Source organism: Akebia trifoliata, chromosome 4, assembly GCF_017979445.1.
Source record: "Akebia trifoliata isolate Shusen 1 chromosome 4, ASM1797944v1, whole genome shotgun sequence".
Lineage (NCBI taxonomy): Eukaryota > Viridiplantae > Streptophyta > Magnoliopsida > Ranunculales > Lardizabalaceae > Akebia > Akebia trifoliata.
Genome location: NC_141378.1, coordinates 7,952,831 through 7,973,417, shown reverse-complemented (window position 1 = coordinate 7,973,417; position 20,587 = coordinate 7,952,831). Strand labels below are relative to the sequence as shown.

Here is a 20,587-nt window from a genome sequence, read left to right as displayed (position 1 = left end):
AGTATATTATATCTCACGAACCAAACATGACTTGAAAGGAACACAAGTTCATAGGCAACATCCTCGTAGGAAAGAGGAAAAAAAGAACTTTAAATATAGGTTGAGTGATGTAGCTAAAGTTTTCATTAAAAAGGCATTTTATGAGTTGAAAGACCTATTATTAATAATCCTTACAAAGGTTTTCAAAGGCCATTGCCAAGAATTTTCCCGAGGGTCCTTAAAAAACAAGCAAAGTTGTTATTCATTGGAAGTTCATGATTTGGATTGAGTGCCTTTAGGTATTGACCTAATCTAAAATAAGGTAGATGACGATGATGCTCAAACTTATTTGTGAGGATAAAAAAAAAGGACAAGATGACAATAATTTGTAGGAAAAAAGATAGTTGAGTCTTTCTTTTCTCTTTGTTTTTCATTTTTTTCCTTTGTTAAGTAAATAATAAATCTTCTTTTCTTTTGAGTGTATTGAACGCATTTAATAAGTTGGTTAAAGTCTTTGAATGTTGATATCACGACTTGAGTTTAAAATTCGCGTTCACCAACTAATTTACTTGCCACAAGGTTTCCCTACCCCTCAATGACAAAATTCAACCACCCCCTCATCTTCTTGAGATTTGAATGTTGGTAAAAGTAAATTTGTTAGGTTGAAGGGTAAAAATGTTTTCATATTTTCACAGTTAATTGGTTGATATGTCAATTTAATCAACTAGGCTATCATTCAAAGAGTTTTATTTTCTAAAAATTTGAGAGAATTTTGTGACTATGATGTGACCTTATTACTCTCCCATTTACCCATAAAATTATTATTTTTGGATGATTTAAACATCCCTCTACATTTTGGTGAATATTCAAGATATCCCTGTATTTTCAAATTGATAATTTGATTCATTTAACAATTTTTAGACCAACAAAAAATAACCTCAGCAATCTCATTATCAGCCTATAATCAAAAATCTTGATTTTTCTTCTTAGAACAAAGATTCTTCACACTTTTTAACCTTTATTGTACATTAATTGTAACCTTGTCTTCAAATCATTGTTTTGAACATTCCTCGATCCCTTATGGATTATAAATTCCAATTAAAACTTCCATCATCTTCTATTTCGAAGATCTTACTTTATTATGTAGGTTTGAAGGTTAAAGTAGATTTATTTTAAGATTGAAGACTAAAGTCAAAGTTATCTAAGAAGTTGAAGTTTACTGATTTTGAAAAGATAAATAAAAAAAAAAGATAATTTCACATCAAAGATAAAGGTATTAAGGTCATTTTTCATCATCGTATTAAAAAAGACCTAGGTTAAAGGGGCATGTAGTGGTTTTGGTAAATATTTGAAATAACAGGTTTTGGTTTTAAGTTTCACCCCACCCCAATAGCCAATCATGGTCAAGCATTCATGTACCATGAACTGAATCACTTCATACCAATTCATTATTCAGTCTAATATGAAAGAAATTAGCAACACATTCAAGCCACCATGGGTGGAGAAAGAATTTTGTTTTTGTGGGGTGTAATTAATACCGACACATTCAATTTTTAGTCGGCTGTTATATCCCATTACATATGAATGCTCATAATGTTTAAATTTTTTTTTCTTGACCCCAGATTTTGTCGGCTTCAAAATATGAAGAAACCCTCCTCATTACTAAACATGTAGCATTTTGAGTTTATTTCACGCCTGTACAGTTTCTTTAAAATTTGAAAATTCTTCTTTAAAAATGCCACGTGTAATTCATTGAAGACTGTTCCTACAAAATTCTAAATATTTTTTTTATTCCTGCAACTACAAACTTATGACCCACCTATCGGTGGGCCTGGTTACAACTATGATTTATAATCCAATTTACTTGGCTTGTCTGAATAGTGGGGAAACAAAACTTGGAAGTCTTGGACTCCCAATTTATGGGAGCTGTCGTTTCTTCTGACCGCTAATTTTGTGGGTATGTCGATCATCGACAAAGATAATTGGTTTACACCACAAACTTATCCAGATTGTTTATTTTCTATCTAAATTTGACCAAGTCAACATTTTGATTCTCGTGTACGCGGCTAACAGATCAGATATGGTTGGAAATGTTGTAGCCAAAACGTGCATTTGACAACGAATTTTGATCAAATGAATGCTCCTGCCGCCCCTTTTTTTGTCCTGCCCACAGTGAAAAATAGAGAACTTTCCTTGCTACATTCAAAAATAAAATTCTATCAAATTTAAAAATAAAAAATTATTTTTCATCATTAAATTTTATTTATAAATTTGAGTATTCGATGACCGTCCATTTTTAACATCTTGGATCGAGGTTTATTTTTATATATAAATATTTTCATGAGACTCAAAAGCTTGTCAATGTCTACCAACCTTTTTTAAGATTTTACATTTTGAAAAGAGAAATGACACGAAAGTCTTTCCAAATATCCTGGAAGTTCACACGCCATTGGTCCCACCTTTAAAATCAGGAAGACCGCGGATGTCAATAATTATGATGTAAATGAACTCAACATAAACATAGAGTTTGATGCCACCGACACTAAAAATGACTTTAGTATTTATATATCAAAAATTAATTTGATTGATGCTTTTTAACTGTTAGATTTATATAGTATGTGATTGTTTTTATAACTATTTCATTCAAACATTTTTTAAGTATTTTAGTAAAAAAAAATTATTTTTTGAGAGTACAAATGAGGAATTAGAGTGATTACCATGCATTATAATAAGGCATACTGCCATAAAACAATACACCGAGTCGTATTTGTATAAACTAAGATAGGATTAGAATTTATAATCCTTAAGAGAAGGAATTGATTTTAGTAATTACGATTTGTTCTATATAAACCTATTAGGTTTTTATAATTAATAGTTAAGGAAATTCAATTAAATATCATTACTCTTTTAATACCATGTTATTGCCTAAAAAGAGAGCTGACGTATGACTAGTTTTGATTGTAGGAGATGATCTCACCTTCATCCCAATCATTAAATCAAGAGATACGATGTTGTGTTGTTTTAACGAGTGAGTCGATTATACATAGGGCTACAATGAAAGGGTTCAGGTTGAGTTTGGACGAGCCTTTTAAAAAATGGGTTGTACCATAGGCAATTCTAAACTCTCATTAGACCTAAGTCAATAAAGCTCAAGTCTGTTTCCGACAAGTTGGAATTTGATTCAAGCTGAATTTTAAGTTTTATAAAAATAAAAACAAATTAATATATCTTTAAAACTTGTTTTGAGTTGTTTGATACTACTTTTAATCAAAAAATAAGTGGTCGATCTATATTTTAATTGAAAAAAAAAAATAGTAAACTTATTTTAGTAATATACTTTAATTATAATGTTTATAAAATAATAAATCTAATAAGATAAAACTAGTAAGTGATATGCACAAAAACTCTTGTATTACCAAAATTATGATTTATGTAAGATTAAAAAAATTTATATGTAATTTAAACAATTATTTTATAAATTAAAAATATATAATCTAATTTTATACCATAGTTTATAATTAATAATAAATTGTTAGGGTTTTTCATAATTTAAACTAATTAATTTTGCATCAAATCTTTATCTAATTAAAACCTTAAAGATTAAAATGATGCTTCTTTAATCTCAACAAATTATCTAATGTGGGGTGGGTATGGGAGTTATGCATTTACAATTTTATTTATTTTCATAAAATAAAATAAAAAATCCATAATAATTAATAGGTTTAAATGTATCATTAAACCATTTTTAGAAAGAAAAAAAAATTTAGGATCAATAACTCTCCACTTCCTATATATATATACAATATAGTAATAGTCACGTTGAATATTTTTAGACTTTTCCAATGAACTTATTTGATTGGAAAATTGAGTCTAACATTTCCATTACGTCTTTAAGATCAAGATCGCAAAACTTAATTTCTTAGGCAGACCAGACTGAATTTACTTGTTTTTTGGGTAGACCAGGTCAAGCCAAGTTTGCGATCATTATGCCAAATTGTGTGCCATGATTGGCGGATTGGTGGCATTTTGTTAGGATGCATTTCTACTATTCAAAAATGATTGATGAAGCTGAGTGTGAAATAATTAAAACTTGCATAATGGGAGATAGTCACAAGGGATTGCGTGTCCAAAGGTGTTCTCAGTCGTGAAATTGAAGGTTTTTTATAATATTGTTGTCAGGTGTGAAGCTTCACAGAGAGTATGTCTCGAAAAGAAGGATCAAAGTTTGTAAAGGAGTCCTTTTTTAACTCACAGAATGTTCAGTTCTCGTCAGGTCAAGTATAGAAGGGTAGTTTTGTAAGTAAGGTAATTTTGTAAATTAGAAATGTCATTCATTACACGTGGATATATATGATTGGTGGATCCAGATTTTCGTGAGCAAATTTTTTTCCTAGTAAGTGGTATCCACGTGACTTTCCTGATTTAAGGGAACTTCTAGTTGACCCGTCATGGAGCAACCGTGCAACTACAATTGAGTGATATTTTGCTCACAACCCAGCGGTTTGACATGTGGCACGAATGACATAAAGAATGAGATAGAAAATTTCTCTCTCCAATCCATAGGAAAAAAGATAGAAAATTTTCTGATCCGATCACTTTGCGATATTCAAAAATATGATCCAATGCAATGTGGTTGTAGATGACAAAATTATTTTAATTTTAAAATATTAATTATATTTTATTTTTAAATTTGGATATTTGATAGTCGTTTATTTTTAACACCTTAAATTAAATTTGAAAAATATTATTTTTTGAATATCTTTTTTTTTTAAAGTGAATATTTTTATAAAATCTAGAAGGTTGCATTGTTGGATTGTCAATGTGATAATCAATGCGGGTTCAACAACCTTTTTTAAGGTTTGAAATCTTAAAAATTAAATCTATAGACAAAGGACGAGCGGGTAAGAGAGAAAAATTATCTCTCTGTTACTGATGACATTCACACCACATGTCAAATTGTTGTTGGGTTGTGAGCAAAAATCACTCATGGCACTTGGGTGCTTACTTTATTCCATTTGTTCTTTACAGAAGGACATACATACACCTAGATCCATAGTGCAAAGGTAAAACTAGTCATATTTAAGGGTTTTTTTCAAAAAAAAAAAAATCATTTTTAGAACCCCTAACATAAGAAATTGATAAATAATCATTATTTTTACATTCAAAACTTGCCTTCACCTACTAATTACTTACACTAATCTTATTTGGCTAGAAAAAAAAGGGAACCTAGACGGTGAGATTTCTTTCTAAATAGTCCCTAAGACTTGTGCGTATCTTAATAGTCTATTTACTAAATTTTTTGTTTCTTTATAATCCCTAAATCTCATCTCTTGTTATAATGGTTTTGAAATACTCAAACAACACTTTTTCTCATCTTCTTTCACATAGGTTTTTAAAAAAATAATTACTATCATTTCCGACAATTTTTTATATGTGAGGAATGATATATTCAAAATTTTGAACATTATTTTAGATGTATTTTCTTTTATTTCAAAAAATGAAGAACAAAGTTGTGATTCTAATTTTTTTGACGATTATGCCATAGTTTTTTATTCGAGTTTCTATTTCACAACTATGATATATGCATTTTGAGTAATTCAAGACTTGGTATTGAAGTCAGAAAAAAGGGGAAACAATTAAAATTTTGGATCACATGTATAGCATCGTGTTCATCATTTTTTATTTTTTAGTTCAACAATTTTATTGTCAAGATCACAACATAGTGTTGAGTTCACCACTTTTATTGTCGAGTTCAACGTTCTTTTTACAAAACATGACTTAAGAAGTATCAAGTTCATCAATAATATAACCAATATCATCAAGTTCAAAATAATATTTTGAGTATGACGATAATTATTGATGAACTCAATGTTTTTAAGTCATGTTTAATTATTGTCGAGTTTGACAATCAACAATAGTGAGCTCAACGATAATGGATTATTAAAATAACTTCCAAAACTTAGGAACTATTTAGAAAGAAACCTCTTCGCCAAGGTTTTAAAAGTAATTTTTTCAATAAAGATAAAGCTCAACTTAAGCCCAAGACCTAAGATACCTCCCATTTTTTGGTGATTTAGACATACCCCTCAAGGTACCGGTTAATATTTTCGATACCCTCCTATATTTTCAAATCAGTGACATGCATCCCTTAACCCTAGGCCTCTTTGATTGACTAAAGAAAAATAACTTAAATGACTTCATATTCGCCTTCTAACCGTAAAAGAAAGAAGAAAAGCCTCGAGTTTTGCGCACAGCCGTACAATTCACTTGGGCTTGTCTGAATTGTCAACAATTAATTTTGTAGGTATGTCGATATGGTATGGACTGAACTAACTGATTTACATTACGAACCATAACATTTTCAACAATGATGTAATTCTTTTACGCGGTAAAACAGGTCATAGTTGAAAATGTTGGGAATATCATTAATTTTTAGAATTCGATTTTGGACTAAGTTTACTTAACGTACGAGGAGAAACTTTTCCTTTACTTATACCAAACTTAGAACCCAAGTTTAAAGGTGACATCCTTGTAGGAAAAAAGAAATAGAACCTGAAATATGGTGGTGACAACTGGTGAGTGACGTAGTTAAAGTTTCCACTAAAAAGCATTGCATGGGTCTTTAAAAGTAGTTTAATTATCATTAATATCTACTTTTCAAAGGAGTTTCCTTGATGTTGTTTCTTAATTGAGGGCCTAGAAAAGTTGTTATTCCTTTGCAAGTTCATGATTTGGATTGAGTGTTTTTAGGTGTATATTGACCTAATATCTAAAATAAGGTTAATGATGATGATGATGGCCACAACCATTTGTGAAGGAAAAAATAAATAAAAGAGGAGATGAGGATGGTTTGTGTGAAATTAAAAATAAAAAAAATACATGCCTTTCTTCTTCATTACATAAACAATAATCATTATTTTCTTTTGCGTGTTTTAAATGCACTTGTTATGTTTGCTATGAGCGTTAAGATCACGATTTGGATTCAAAACTTGCATTCACTTTCTACTTACTTCCCATTAGTCTCCCTTGAATGAGAAAAAAATCAACATATCTGGATGGTTGGGTTTATAAATTGATCAATATAAACTAATACCTTGTATTCAATACGAGTTGTACCATGAATTGATTCATTCCATACCAATTAAATTTTGTTTGGTCTAATATGAATGGATCTAGTAACAAGAATTCAAACCACAAAAACTTTTGACAGGTTCGAAGGGGACTTGCTTCATGCGCCTACAAAACAAAAACCATCACACTTAATTCTTAAATTACGGACTAAATTCATCCTTACTATTGTAACGAGAGAAGCCAGATTAGAAATGGTTGGACATCAAATATTGAATTCCATAATTGTCCCCACCTTTACATTTAAACTTAATATAGTTAGGGTCATTTTGGTTAAAACCCAACAAAATTGTTACCCACCATCCTAGAATCGTGATGATTTGTTTTTAAAATTACTAAAATATCATTTTTATTATGCAATATTAAAAAATCCTTTGATAAATATTTTAAATTACAAATAAACCCTTTTGATAGATGTGCATTTGGACATGTCGCTTGTAGTTTACTTAATGCACAAGGAGAAACTTCGATGCAATCAGTATATTTGAAAACCACATTCTAGCTTATCCAGAAGAGTCGTGATAAATTGATGTTTTTTATATGTTCTCTGACCTGGCAGTTCATAACATTATAGATTTTTTTCCTTCAAGATATAGGGAAAAAGATCTATGTTTTTGTTCATATGTTACATCAGAAAAGTGTATAAAAAACGTTAGGTTTGGAGCGTCAATTTATCATTAGTCTATCTAGAAAGAGGAAAATGACATGTGTGATGAAAGCCCTTCTAACTTTCCAAGAAGAACACACGCCACTGGTCCTACCTTTCAAAGCTGGAGTGTTATTGATGTCAATTAACATGATTACAAGACAAATATGACAAAATAGCCTAGTTTGAAGTGGTCAATGTATATTTTAATTGAAAAAAGTATAGTAAATTTATTTTTGTAATATACTTTAATTATAATATTTATAAAATAATAAATCTAACAAGATAAAACTAGTAAGTGATATGCGCAACAACTCTTGTATTGCAAAAATTATGATTTATGTAAGATTAAAAAAATTTATATGTAATTTAAACGATTATTTTAGAAATTAAAAACATATAATTTAATTTTATACCATAGTTTTTATTTAATAATAAATTGTTAGGGTTTTTCATAATTTAAACTAATTAATTTTGCATCAAATCGTTATCTAATTAAAACCTTAAAGATTAAAATGATACTTCTCTAATCTCAACAAATTATCTAATGCAGGGGTGGTTATGGGAGTTATGCATTTACAATTTTATTTATTTTCATAAAATAAAATAAAAATTCTCTAATAATTAATAAGTTTATATGTATCATTAAAGTATTTTTTTAAAACATAATTAATTAATTAAGTGGTATCAACAACTCTCCACTTTCTATACGTATATACAATACAATAGTAGTCATTGTAGTCAGACTGAATATATTTAGACTTTTCCAATGAACTTATTTGATTGGAAAATTGAGTCTAACATTTCCATTACGTGTTTAAGATCAAGATCACACAACTTAATTTCTTAGGCAGACCAGACCGAATTTACTTAATTTTTGGGGTTAGACCAGGTCAAGCCAAGTTTGCGATCATTATGCCAAATTGTGTGCCATGATTGGCGGATTGGTGGCATTTTGTTAGGATGCATTTGCCACCATTCTACTATTAAAAAATGATTGATGAAGATGAGTGTGAAATAATTAAAACTTGCATAATGGGATTGCGTGTCCAGAGGAGTCGTGAAATTGAAGGTTTTTTATATTGTTATTGTCAGGTGTGAAGCTTCACAGAGAGTATGTCTCGACAAGAAGGATCAAAGTTTGTAAAGGAGTCATTTTTTGCTCACAGAATGTTCAGTTCTTGTCAAGTCAAGTATACAAGGTAGTTTGGTAAGTAATGTACTTTTGTAAATTAGAAATGTCATTCAACACACGTGGATATATATGATTGGTGGATTCAGATTTTTTCCTAGTAAGTGGTATCCACGTGACTTTCCTGATTTAAGGGAATTTCTATTTGACCCATCATGGAGCAACCGTGCAATTACAATTGAGTGATATTTTGCTCACAACCCACCAGCAGTTTGACATGTGGCGCGAATGACATAAATAATGAGATAGAAAATTTCTATTTCCAATCCATAGGAAAAAAAAAAAATTTCTGATTTGACCACTTCGCGATATTCAAAAATATGATCCGATACAATGTGATTGGAGAGGATAAAATTATTTTAACTTTAAAAAAATAATTATTTTTCACTGTTGAATTTTATTTTTAAATTTGGGTACTTGGTAGTCGTTCATTTTCAACACCTTAAATCAAATTTAAAAATTATTATTTTCTGAATATCTTTTCTTTTGAATGTGAATATTTTTATTAAATCTAAAAGACTGTATTGTTGGATTGTCAATGTGATAATCAATACGGGTCCAACAGCCATTTTTAAGATTTGAAATCTTAAAATATAAATTTTTGTGAACAGAGGACGTGCGGGGAAGAGAGAAAAATTATCTCTTTATCACTAATGACATTCACGCCACATGTTAAATTGTTGTTGGGTTGTGAGCAAAAATCACTCATGACACTTGGGTGCTTACTTTATTCCATTTCTTATTTACATAGGGACATACATACATCTAGATCCATATCGCAAAAGTAAAACTAGTCATAATTAAGGGTTTTTTTCAATAACAAAAAAAAAAAAAATTTAGAACCCCTAACATAAGGAATTGATATATAATCATTATTTTTACATTCAAAACTTACTTTCACCTGCTAATTACTTACACTAATCTTATTTGGCTACAAAAAAAAAAAGGGAACCTAGACGGTGGGATTTCTTTCTAAATAGCCCCTAAGATTTGTGCATATCTTAATAGTCTATTTATTAAAAATTTTGTTTCTTTATAATCCCTAAATCTCATCTCTTGTTATAATGGTTTTGAAATACCCAAACAACACTTCTTCACATAGGTTTTTTAACAACAATTACTATCATTTCCAACAAAAAAAATTTATGAAGAATGATATATTCAAAATTTTGAACATTATTTTAGATGTATTTTCTTTTTTATTTCAAGGATTTATAACAAAAAATGAAGAACAAAGTTGTGATTCTAATTTTTTTTTACGATTATGCCATAGTTTTTTATTCGAGTGTCTATTTCACAACTATGATATATGCATTTTGAGTAATTCGAGACTCGATATCGAAGTCGGAAAAAAGGGGAAACAATGAAAATTTTGGATCACATGTATAGCATCGTGTTCATCATTTTTTATTTTTTAGTTCAACAATTTTATTGTCAAGATCACAACTCAGTGTTGAGTTCACCACTTTTATTGTCAAGTTCAACGTTCTTTTTATAAAAATGTTGTGGAACTTGACAGCAATTAAACATGATTTAAGAAGTATCAAGTTCATCAATAATATAATCAATATTATCAAGTTCAAAATAATATTTTGAGTATGACGATAATTATTGATGAACTCAATGTTTTTAAGTCATGCTTAATTATTGTCGAGTTTGACAATCAACAATAGTGAGCTCAACGATAATGGATTATTAAGATAACTTCCAAAACTTAGGGACTATTTAGACAGAAACCTCTTCGCCAAGGTTCTAAAAGTAATTTTTTCAATAAAGATAAAGCTCAACTTAAGCCCAAGACCTAAGATACCCTCCCATTTTTGGGTGATTTAGACATACCCCTCAAGGTACCGGTTAATATTTTCGATACCCTCCCATATTTTCAAATCAGTGGCATGCATCCCTTAACCCTAGTCCTCTTTGATTGACTAAAGAAAAATAACCTAAACTTCTTATTCAACTTGTAGCCGTAAAAGAAAGAAGAAAAGCCTTGAGTTTTGCGCACAGCCGTACATTTCACTTGGGCTTGTCTGAATTGTCAACAATTAATTTTGTAGGTATGTCGATATGGTATGGACTGAGCTAATTGATTTACATTACAAACCATAACATTTTCAACAATGATGTAATTCTTTTACGCGGTAAAACAGGTCATAGTTGAAAATGTTGGGAATATCATTAATTTTTAGAATTCGATTTTGGACTAAGTTTACTTAACGTCCGAGGAGAAACTTTTCCTTTACTTATACCAAACTTAGAACCCAAGTTTAAAGGTGACATCCTTGTAGGAAAAAAGAAATAGAACCTGAAATATGGTGGTGACAACTGGTGAGTGACGCAGTTAAAGTTTCCACTAAAAAGCATTTCATGGGTCATTAAAAGTAGTTTAATTATCATTAATACCTATTTTTCAAAGGAGTTTCCTTGATGTTGTTTCTTAATTGAGGGCCCAAGAAAAGTTGTTATTCCTTTGCAAGTTCATGATTTGGATTGAGTGTTTTTAGGTGTATATTGACCTAATATCTAAAATAAGGTTAATAATGATGACGATGGCCACAACCATTTGTGAAGGAAAAATTAAATAAAAGAGGAGATGAGGATGGTTTGTGTGAAATTAAAAATAAAAAAATACATGCTTTTCTTCTTCATTATATGTACAATAATCATTATTTTCTTTTGCGTGTTTTAAACGCACTTGTTATGTTTGCTTTGAGCCTGTCTACTTACTCCCCATTAGTCTTCCCTTGAATGAGAAAAAAATCAACATATCCGGATGGTTGGGTTTATAAATTGGTCGATATAAACTAATACCTTGTATTCAATACGAGTTGTACCATGAATTGATTCATTCCATACCGATTAAATTTGTTTGGTCTAATATGAATGGATCTAGTAACAAGAATTTAAACCACAAAAACTTTTGATAGGTTCGAAGGGGGACTTGCTTCATGCGCCTACAAAACAAAAGCCATCACACTTAATTCTTAAATTACGGACTAAATTCATCCTTACTATTGTAACGAGAGAAGCCGGATTAGAAATGGTTGGACATCAAATATTGAATTCCATAATTGTCCCCCACCTTTACATTTAAACTTAATATAGTTAGGGTCATTTTGGTTAAAATCCAACAAAATTGTTACCCACCATCCTAGAATCATGTTGATTTGTTTTTAAAATTACTAAAATATCATTTTTAGTATGCAATATTAAAAAAATCATTTGATAAATATTTTAAATTACAAATAAACCCTTTTGATAGATGTGCATTTGGACATGTCGCTTGTAGTTTACTTAATGCACAAGGAGAAACTTTGATGCAATCAGTATATTTGAAAACCACATTCTAGCTTATCCAGAAGAGTCGTGATAAATTGATATTTTTTGTATGTTCTCTGACCTGGCAGTTCATAACATTATAGATTTTTTTCCTTCAAGATATAGGGAAAAAGATCTATGTTTTTGTTCATATGTTACATCAGAAAAGCGTATAAAAAACGTTAGGTTTGGAGCATCAATTTATCATTAGTCTATCCAGAAAGTGGAAAATGACATGTGCGATGAAAGCCCTTCTAACTTTCCAAGAAGAACACACGCCACTGGTCCTACCTTTCAAAGCTGGAGTGCTATTGATGTCAATTAACATGATTACAAGACAAATATGACCAGATAACCTAGGTTGAGGTTCTCGAGTTAAAATTTGATGTCACACGCTTAAAAATACACACGTATGTATATACTAGAGTTTTCCTATGCCTACATGACATCCTCTTTAGGGTTAATGGGTAAAAGAGATAAATAATGAAATTGAAGAGGTATTATTAAGAAATCGTTGGGATTAAAAAGATTAAAAAGGAAACATAACAGAGCTGGAGAGGAAAGACAATAAAGTTTGAGGGGGTAGTATTGAAAAAGAGGAGAAGACCCACTGTTGTATTTTATTATAATCTAATCAAGAAGAAGAAATGAGAGACATCGATGTAGTGCCTGTCATTGGAACTCTAATAATCAAGTTAGCACAATTGAAAAAAGAAACTGAACGAAGGAAAGATTGCAGGAAAATAGAGAAGAAGATGATGAACAAAAATAATGCTTGCACTAAGTATGAATGTAAGAGAATATAAGTTAAAACAATATTTTAGGCTCCGAGTCCTTTCTTAATCTTTGAGAGGGATTTTTATAGAATTTTCCTTGGGACAAGTGTCACCACATGATTGATCTAGGTAAGACACCTTAAACTTGTTGAGTTGGCAAATTAAGAGCGACGATTGAATCTCTTAATCCTTAAAAATTATTCTCATACCTCATTAATATGACATGTGAGTATGATTAGTATTGTCTAAATGCAATTAATCTGGGATTGATAAGATTTCAATGTTTCAGGGTAAGTTTGCGTAGAGTATCTTTTCTTTTAACTCCTTTCCACAGGCAAATATGAATATAACATTAAATGCAAAGATTTGTTGTGAGTGGGGAGTGTGTAAGATCGTCTTTTTAATTTTTTTTCTTATTATGTTTGCCTAGCTTTTGATGAAATTAATGATTATCTACTCTACACGCACACTCTTGGTTGGGGATACTTCAAAGATATCATAAAGAGAGATAAGGTTCGTACATTATTAAAAAGTTAGGGAACTCCATGAAAAGAAAAAAACTTCCCATGGGTCCATTAAGTAACTTTTCCAAACTAATAAGATCTTTTAGCGTGGGATGGCATGCCGAAAGATGCACCCACTTGTGAAATCGGAAGGGATTGATTTTAGGGAAACTTTGTGCCCCTTTTGACCTTTTTCCAATGAATGGATGAAAGACTTACATACGTGAAATAAGTTCTTATTTTATGCGCCCCATGGCATACTTTTCTAGAATCTAGATCCATTGACCTATGGTCCACCCCAAAGACCCACCCATTGACCCATGACCCACCTCTAAGTAAGGTCATTTTCATAGTTTAATGTTGCTTCAAGACATGCAATGGGCAAAATTCCTAAAATCAAGGGGAAATTATTAAAAAAAGATTAAATATTTTAATATTTATAAAAAAATGAATTTATTTTTTTCAAAAATTATCAAAATCAAATTAAGTCAATGGACTGTCCAATGTTTTAATATGTTAAAATACATTATTTTACCAAAAATGACATTGAAATGCTTAAAATGTTGAATTGTCCAGTGTTTTAATAACTTGTTTTTAACACCCCCAACAATTTAGCCTCAATTTAAAACGTTGGACAATCCAATGTCTTAATTGTTTTTTGGTTATTTTTGATTAAAAAAAATAGATTCTTTTTTTTTTTTAAATATTAAAATATTTAACCCTCTTTTAATAATTTTCCCTAATATCAATGGTGCCACTATACTATAGTAACAAGTTCGGATTGGGCTTTTCTGTGATGGGTCAGCTTGTTAATTTGTAAATCAGGGTTGGTTGTTTTTTATTTATTTTAAAGTTATATAAATGTCAATTTTAAATTTCTTCCTAAAAATCTATCATCTTCACCATCTATTAAAGCCGAATTTTGCTATTGAGATTAGAAGAGTGGAGAAAATAAATTGTTGAAGGGTCACAATTTAAAGCTTTTCGATTAACTGGAAAATCATCTATTCATTGATTTAATCCATTAGTTATTTATTCTGATAATGATTAGCTAGTCAACTTCCGAATTTAATTTTAGATAGGATAATCAAGAGAAGAAACATGATCAATTAAATGCTTCTATTAATTGGAACCTCAATCAAGCTTAATGTAGCTTCCATGGTAGCCCTATCGTCAACCTTTGCATACTTTGAGGGTCTTAGATGGCCACTGTGAGATTACATTATAAGTTCAATTATTGGCCTTATTTAGGGTATCATTACTCTACAAGATTTTTAAGAAAAGAAGATGGCTCTAACAATCAAATAGGATGGGCTTCTAAAAGAAAAGGCTCGTGCCCGACCCGACTCTACCCAGGCCGGGCCAAGAGTTAGCTAGGCTACCCATGGGCTTTTTACACTATACTCTTTGTCTATATATTGTTAGGATCCAACTTTGGAAGTAGATTGGCTCATTTTCAATTAATTTACAGTGAATACATCCAAGGACGAGAGGGAGAAAAATCCATTATCAACGATAAATATTACAAACTCGCACCTCAATCAGCGGCAAGAAACATCACAAATAAAAAAACCATCAAAATCCTAAAAGTGAAAGTATATATATATATATATATATATACAAGTAAAAAATTTCACTTCAAGGGCACTACCCTCGAACCTGCATGAGCCCAATTGGATAGCTTGACCGGGTTCGGACAGAGCCCACACTGCTTCGGAAAAGGTCCCCTTTGATATTGTTATGCCTCTTGAAAACTGTATGGGCCCAGTGAGGTAGTCTGACCGGTTCGGGTGGAGTCCACACCCTTCAAAAAAGGTCTACGTTGATATTGTTTTGCCTCTTGAAGCCCAAGCTCGATAAGAATATCAGACATCTCACGACAAATAAAACACATTGGTGGTCCTCACTCCTTTTATTCCCCATATAAAGAGGGGTTGGGATTGATCTTTTCCAAATGAGTCGTGATGAATGCACGTGGTCTGTGCACAGTTGACGAGGTCAGGGCACAAAATCATAGATCTTTTTCTTCGGGTTATGCAAGGAAAAAGATCTGCGGTTCTGTGTCCTTGCCACATCAGCCATGTATTGAGAGGGTGTATGATTTACCGTGTGCATTCACCATTATTCTTTCCAAACCGCAATTCCCTAAACATTGGAACCTTGCTCCTTAAATATTGGAAATTCATTTTCTCTGAAATACCACTCACGTTGTCAACTATTTTTTTGGTGATGATTTCTACTAAGAGGTACCATTGATTTATTAGTGTAAAAAACTAAAACTAAAATGATCTTATTCAGAAAATCTCCCAACAGAATGAATTTCAACTGTAAAAATATATTAAATTCAGTTATTAATAAATAAATAATAATATGGATCAAGAACTAAATGTTTGGAGCTAAATAGAGGCAGTCAAGAGGAACATTTGGGTAATTTGATTCTATCATCCATAACAATAGTTACAATCTATGAATCCTGGAGAGATGAAAGTAAATTAATGTCTTTCAATTCCATCCATTTTTATTGATATTGCTAATAAACTGCCATCATCATCTTAACAAATTCCTCATAGTTAACTTGACCATCACCATCCAAGTCTGCCTCTCTAATCATCTGTTCCACCTCTTCATCTGTTAGTTTCTCCCCCAGATTGTTCATCACATGCATCAACTACAACCACAAAAAACATAGAGAATTTTATCAATAAAACAACATTAATCAATTAATAAGCAATTTTAACAATTGTTACATTTCAACATGGATACCAGTGAATGGCACACAGCCAACTTTTTATTTAAGCAATCCCCTTATTACTCAAAAACAAAAAATGAGTCGTGCTCGAGTGCCATTGAAATTTACATTGTTTCACACATTGCTGAGTGGAGGCGCCACTGAACCATAGATGCTTTTTACTATTACCTTGATGAAAAGTATCTATGGTTCCATCCACATCACATTAGCAATGTGTGAAATGATGTTGTCACTTCGGCGTTTTCCCGAAACAAACTCCCCTATTTCAAACTGATGATGTGCCTCCCTTGACCTCAGTATTATCTTTATGAAAAATGATCTAAATATCTTCATTTTCAATGTTAAAGGTTGAATGTGAGAGGAAAAACTTTTACCCGAGAAGTTGAAGGTGACCAATTTTGAAAAGAAAAATAATGGACTTATGTACAATTTGAAGATGAGGATATTTAGGTCATTTATTTAGTTTATTAGTAAAGACCTAGGTCAAGGGGTGCATGTCATCAATTTGAAAACATGGAGACATCATAAATATTCATCAAAATGGGGAGGGGCATGTCTAAATCATCTAAAAGGAAAAAAAAAAGAGATGAACCTCTTAATCAATCTATAAAGATGAGACAATAAATGTTATATAAAGACTTTTACAAAGTGTCACTTAGATTTTTTATATTCACAAAGTGGCATACATATTAAATACTCACACTTCTTTTATTAGAGGACAATAATTAGGATATTATTGAAAAAATAAGTATATAACGATGTTAATGTCCCCACGAAGTATTCAACGATAACATTCCTCGTATATGTAATTTATAAGTACATAATTGGATTTAATAATAAAAAATTCATGGCATAATCACCTCATGAGCTGATATGAGTCCATCTTGATCCTTATCAAATACTTTAAAAGCTTCTCTTAGCTCATCTTCCGCATCAGTCTCCTACAAGAAAATACAAATAGATTAAGATTTAACAAATTATGTGTCTTGATATTTGGGCATAAGAAGTAGATGACATTGATGTCGATAAATGACCTACGTTGTGGAACTAATTGTTGAGATAAGGCATTGGTGTTGATAAATGCATACCAAAGTCATAAAAAATTTTGGAAATCTATATTCCCACACCAATTATTGAATTTAAGTATAAGAGTGAAAGAACAAAATTGATCTTGTAGGATTCCGAAGAAATTCTTCGATTTCTTCCAGAAGTAGATCGAGGAACCAAGATATTGAGGAATATCCAGAAAGGCATTTGAGGAAGAAATTTTGACAAATGCATTTTATAAGTCAGTATAATAGTGTACGTCAGAATACTTATAAAATCTCTTTTGTATAAGGCTATGAATCTTTGCACGATTTGGCCGTAAGAAATGCATTTGTTAAAATGGGTTCTAAGATATTTTCTCTAACTTGCTTTTTTCTAGGTTTATTTTTTCAAGGAAAATTCTAGAATAAACAAGGGTGATCTGGAAGACCAACCCAACTCCCCCACCCCCACCAAAAAAAAAAGTTGTTCTACACTGACTTCCTATGATACTGCGCTTGTCACTCAGCTGACGTGGCAATGTGCACAGAGCCATTGATCTTTTTCCTTGAGTCTGGAGAAAAAAGATCTATGGTTCTGTGCACATTGCCACGTCAACTGAGCACAGTGTGGAGTCAGTTCAGCATTTTTAAAAAACAGAACATACAAACAGACTTCCTTCCCAATAAAATTGATTAAAATTTTCTCCTTAAATAACTTACACCAAAAACAAGAAACCCAAAATAGTTGGTGAGTTTACGACGATATAGTCTTCTAAAATTTAGGATTTGGTCAGTTCACATGGTTTAGATACTACAAAGCAATTTGTGGTCATTAGTTGAAGTCCAACTTTCCCACTAAAGGAAGAAAAATAAAAATCTCATTCTGATTCATGCAGTGGATTCACATTGACGATTATGATGATAGTTGTTGAAGAAATTTGCTTGCTTTGTAATATAAATAGTGCACAGAACGACGATGTAGAAAAGAAAAGTATAAATTTTCAATGATGACATATGATAAAGTCAAAAGTATGGAAATGTCACAAATGTCTCTCCTTTATTTTTCTCACCTTCATTTTTCTTGCCATGATATTCAAGAACTCCCCAAACTCTATAGTTCCACTTCCATCTACATCGACTTCGTTTATCATTTCACGGAGCTCTTCTTCAGTTGGATTTTGAATGAGGGAACGGATCACTGTTTCCAACTCTTCGATGGTAATGCAACCTACAAAATCAAAACATTTGTCAACAAACAAAAAAGAAATATGTCAACAAAAAAAAAAGATTGAATTTACTCTCTTAATTGTAGTTACATGAACCCTAATGGGGCTTACATCATTGTTTTAAAACTTGTCCATTTCCCCATCTTAAGGTCAACCAGACGGATTGTTATTTAATTATTTTGAATCATCCATCACATCGACTCATCTGAGATCTGAGATGGTCTAATATTTTGAAAAATTAACCAAATTATTAATAACTTTATTGATTCAATCTGGTTTTATGTTTCAAATATAAAATAAATAAGTTTTGAATGATTTAAATGTTTGTTATTTATGTAAAGTATAGTTTTTTGTGACAGAGAATTTATTAATTCACCTTATAATAATAAGAAGTTATAATTATTTAAATATAAATATGTAATTTAAATAAGTTCAAACAATTTGACCATTTGAGATGAGATGATCTAAATGATGCAACTCAGTTTTGGTCAGGGTGAGGCTAGACAGAAGATACTTAATTTTAAAACCATGGTTTATATAAAGAACAATCCCAAATAAACAAACTCAACCTAATTAAGCAAACCTTATCTAATAAAAATCTATCTTAATCTCAATATCCAAAAAATAGTGTAGGTTTGGGTTTATATTTGGATCTATGTGAATGGGTTTCCAATAATGAATATTATTAGGTGTGAGTTCTGCTGAAGGTATCTTTATTTCCAATTCAAATTCTCCTTATAGAAAATAATCCTAAATAAAAATAAAATCTAGCTAATTAGGAAATCTATCTTAATCTTCGTCCTAATCCTGCAAGAACATCATTGTTGTGTTACAGTCTATCTTACAATACTAAATCAATTAAAAATCACAATTACACCATACTTGAGAATCTTTTATTAGATGGTGGAGTAGATGATCAGATAATCTATAAATTAAAGAATTAATAAAACCAAAACCATTTATTTCATGCAGAAAGAATCGCCAATTTAAACCTCAGAATCAGATACCCATTATTTAAAAATCACAATAAAGCCAAATCCAAAACTCTTCTGAAAGAATCTCCAAAAACTATACTAACCCAAAAAAGAAAATTAAGACCATCAAAGTAAGAAAATTAACACAAGTGTGTAGAAGAACAGACCATCTCCATCCTTGTCAAACAAGCAAAAGGCCTCCTGAAACTCAGCAATCTGTTCTTCAGTCAAGACATCTGCCATGCTGTCTGATTATGCTTGAAATCGAAATATGCCTAAATTAGAGAGAGAGAGAGAGAGATGAGTCTGGTTGACAAGCTTGGGCTTATATTGATTGTTTTGGTGGTTAGCAGGAATTTCACAATTCATAATTATTAAGGACAAAGAAAAAAAGCCAAATGTACTTCAAGAAAGATTTAATTTTTCTAATACGCTTTAAGAAAAAAAATACTTACCAGGCAATTTTCTATTACAAGACCATAAAAAGTCAGGTCCTTCCCAAAAATAAAACGGTCCAGGAAATAAACAAATTCTAAAGAAATTTTTTGTGGTCAATGGGGCCAAATTACACGTCAGATCTAATTAAAAATATAGAATCCATATGGAGATTTGACCGTGAGTATAACAATTATATATATAGAATTTTGACTTTGACTATAACAATATCATTCTCTGTAAGAGTATAAGAGTAAAAGATGAAAAATAATAAAATTATAAAAATATTATAAAAAGGTGTAACGATTTTCTAACCCCCAAGTCTCCATACACACCCATCACAGAATCATTGATCATTTGCCTAAGGATATCTGTAATCATAAATCTTTTCTTGTGTTTCTCAAGGCAAATGATCAATAATTCTGTGATGGAAGTGTAAGGGGGTGCCATATTATCACGACTCTATTAAAAATGGGTAAAAGAATAAAGTTGGAGTGGGAGGGGATCCTACCGTAGCTCTTCTTCCTTGTAGTGAACTTTAAATGATAGACATTAACAAGTTGAAAAGAAAATACAATATTCCAACACGTAAGGATCATGTTGTAGATAATATTTAAAAAGGAAAATTTGATT

General features: G+C 30.9%; 1 protein-coding gene across 1 annotated transcript; it reads right to left on the bottom strand.

Moving 5' to 3' along the window:
* Window positions 1–15,857: 15,857 nt before the first annotated feature.
* LOC147403469 (calmodulin-like) lies at window positions 15,858–19,874 on the bottom strand. Its single transcript, XM_086439058.1, has 4 exons — window positions 19,687–19,874; window positions 18,390–18,547; window positions 17,152–17,232; window positions 15,858–16,210 (listed from the first exon to the last, which is right to left on the bottom strand). The coding sequence occupies exons 1-4, from the start codon at window positions 19,760–19,762 to the stop codon at window positions 16,073–16,075; spliced, it is 453 nt and encodes a 150-aa protein (XP_086295184.1). The 5' UTR covers window positions 19,763–19,874; the 3' UTR covers window positions 15,858–16,072.
* Window positions 19,875–20,587: the final 713 nt, after the last annotated feature.

Coding starts and splice junctions, on each gene's coding strand:
- LOC147403469 (XM_086439058.1), bottom strand. CDS start 19,762: ATGGCAGATGTCTTGACTGAAGAACAGATTGCTGAGTTTCAGGAGGCC. Junction 18,548..19,686: donor GTTTGACAAGGATGGAGATG/GTCTGTTCTTCT, acceptor TTGATTTTGTAG/GTTGCATTACCATCGAAGAG. Junction 17,233..18,389: donor TCATGGCAAGAAAAATGAAG/GTGAGAAAAATA, acceptor ATTTTCTTGTAG/GAGACTGATGCGGAAGATGA.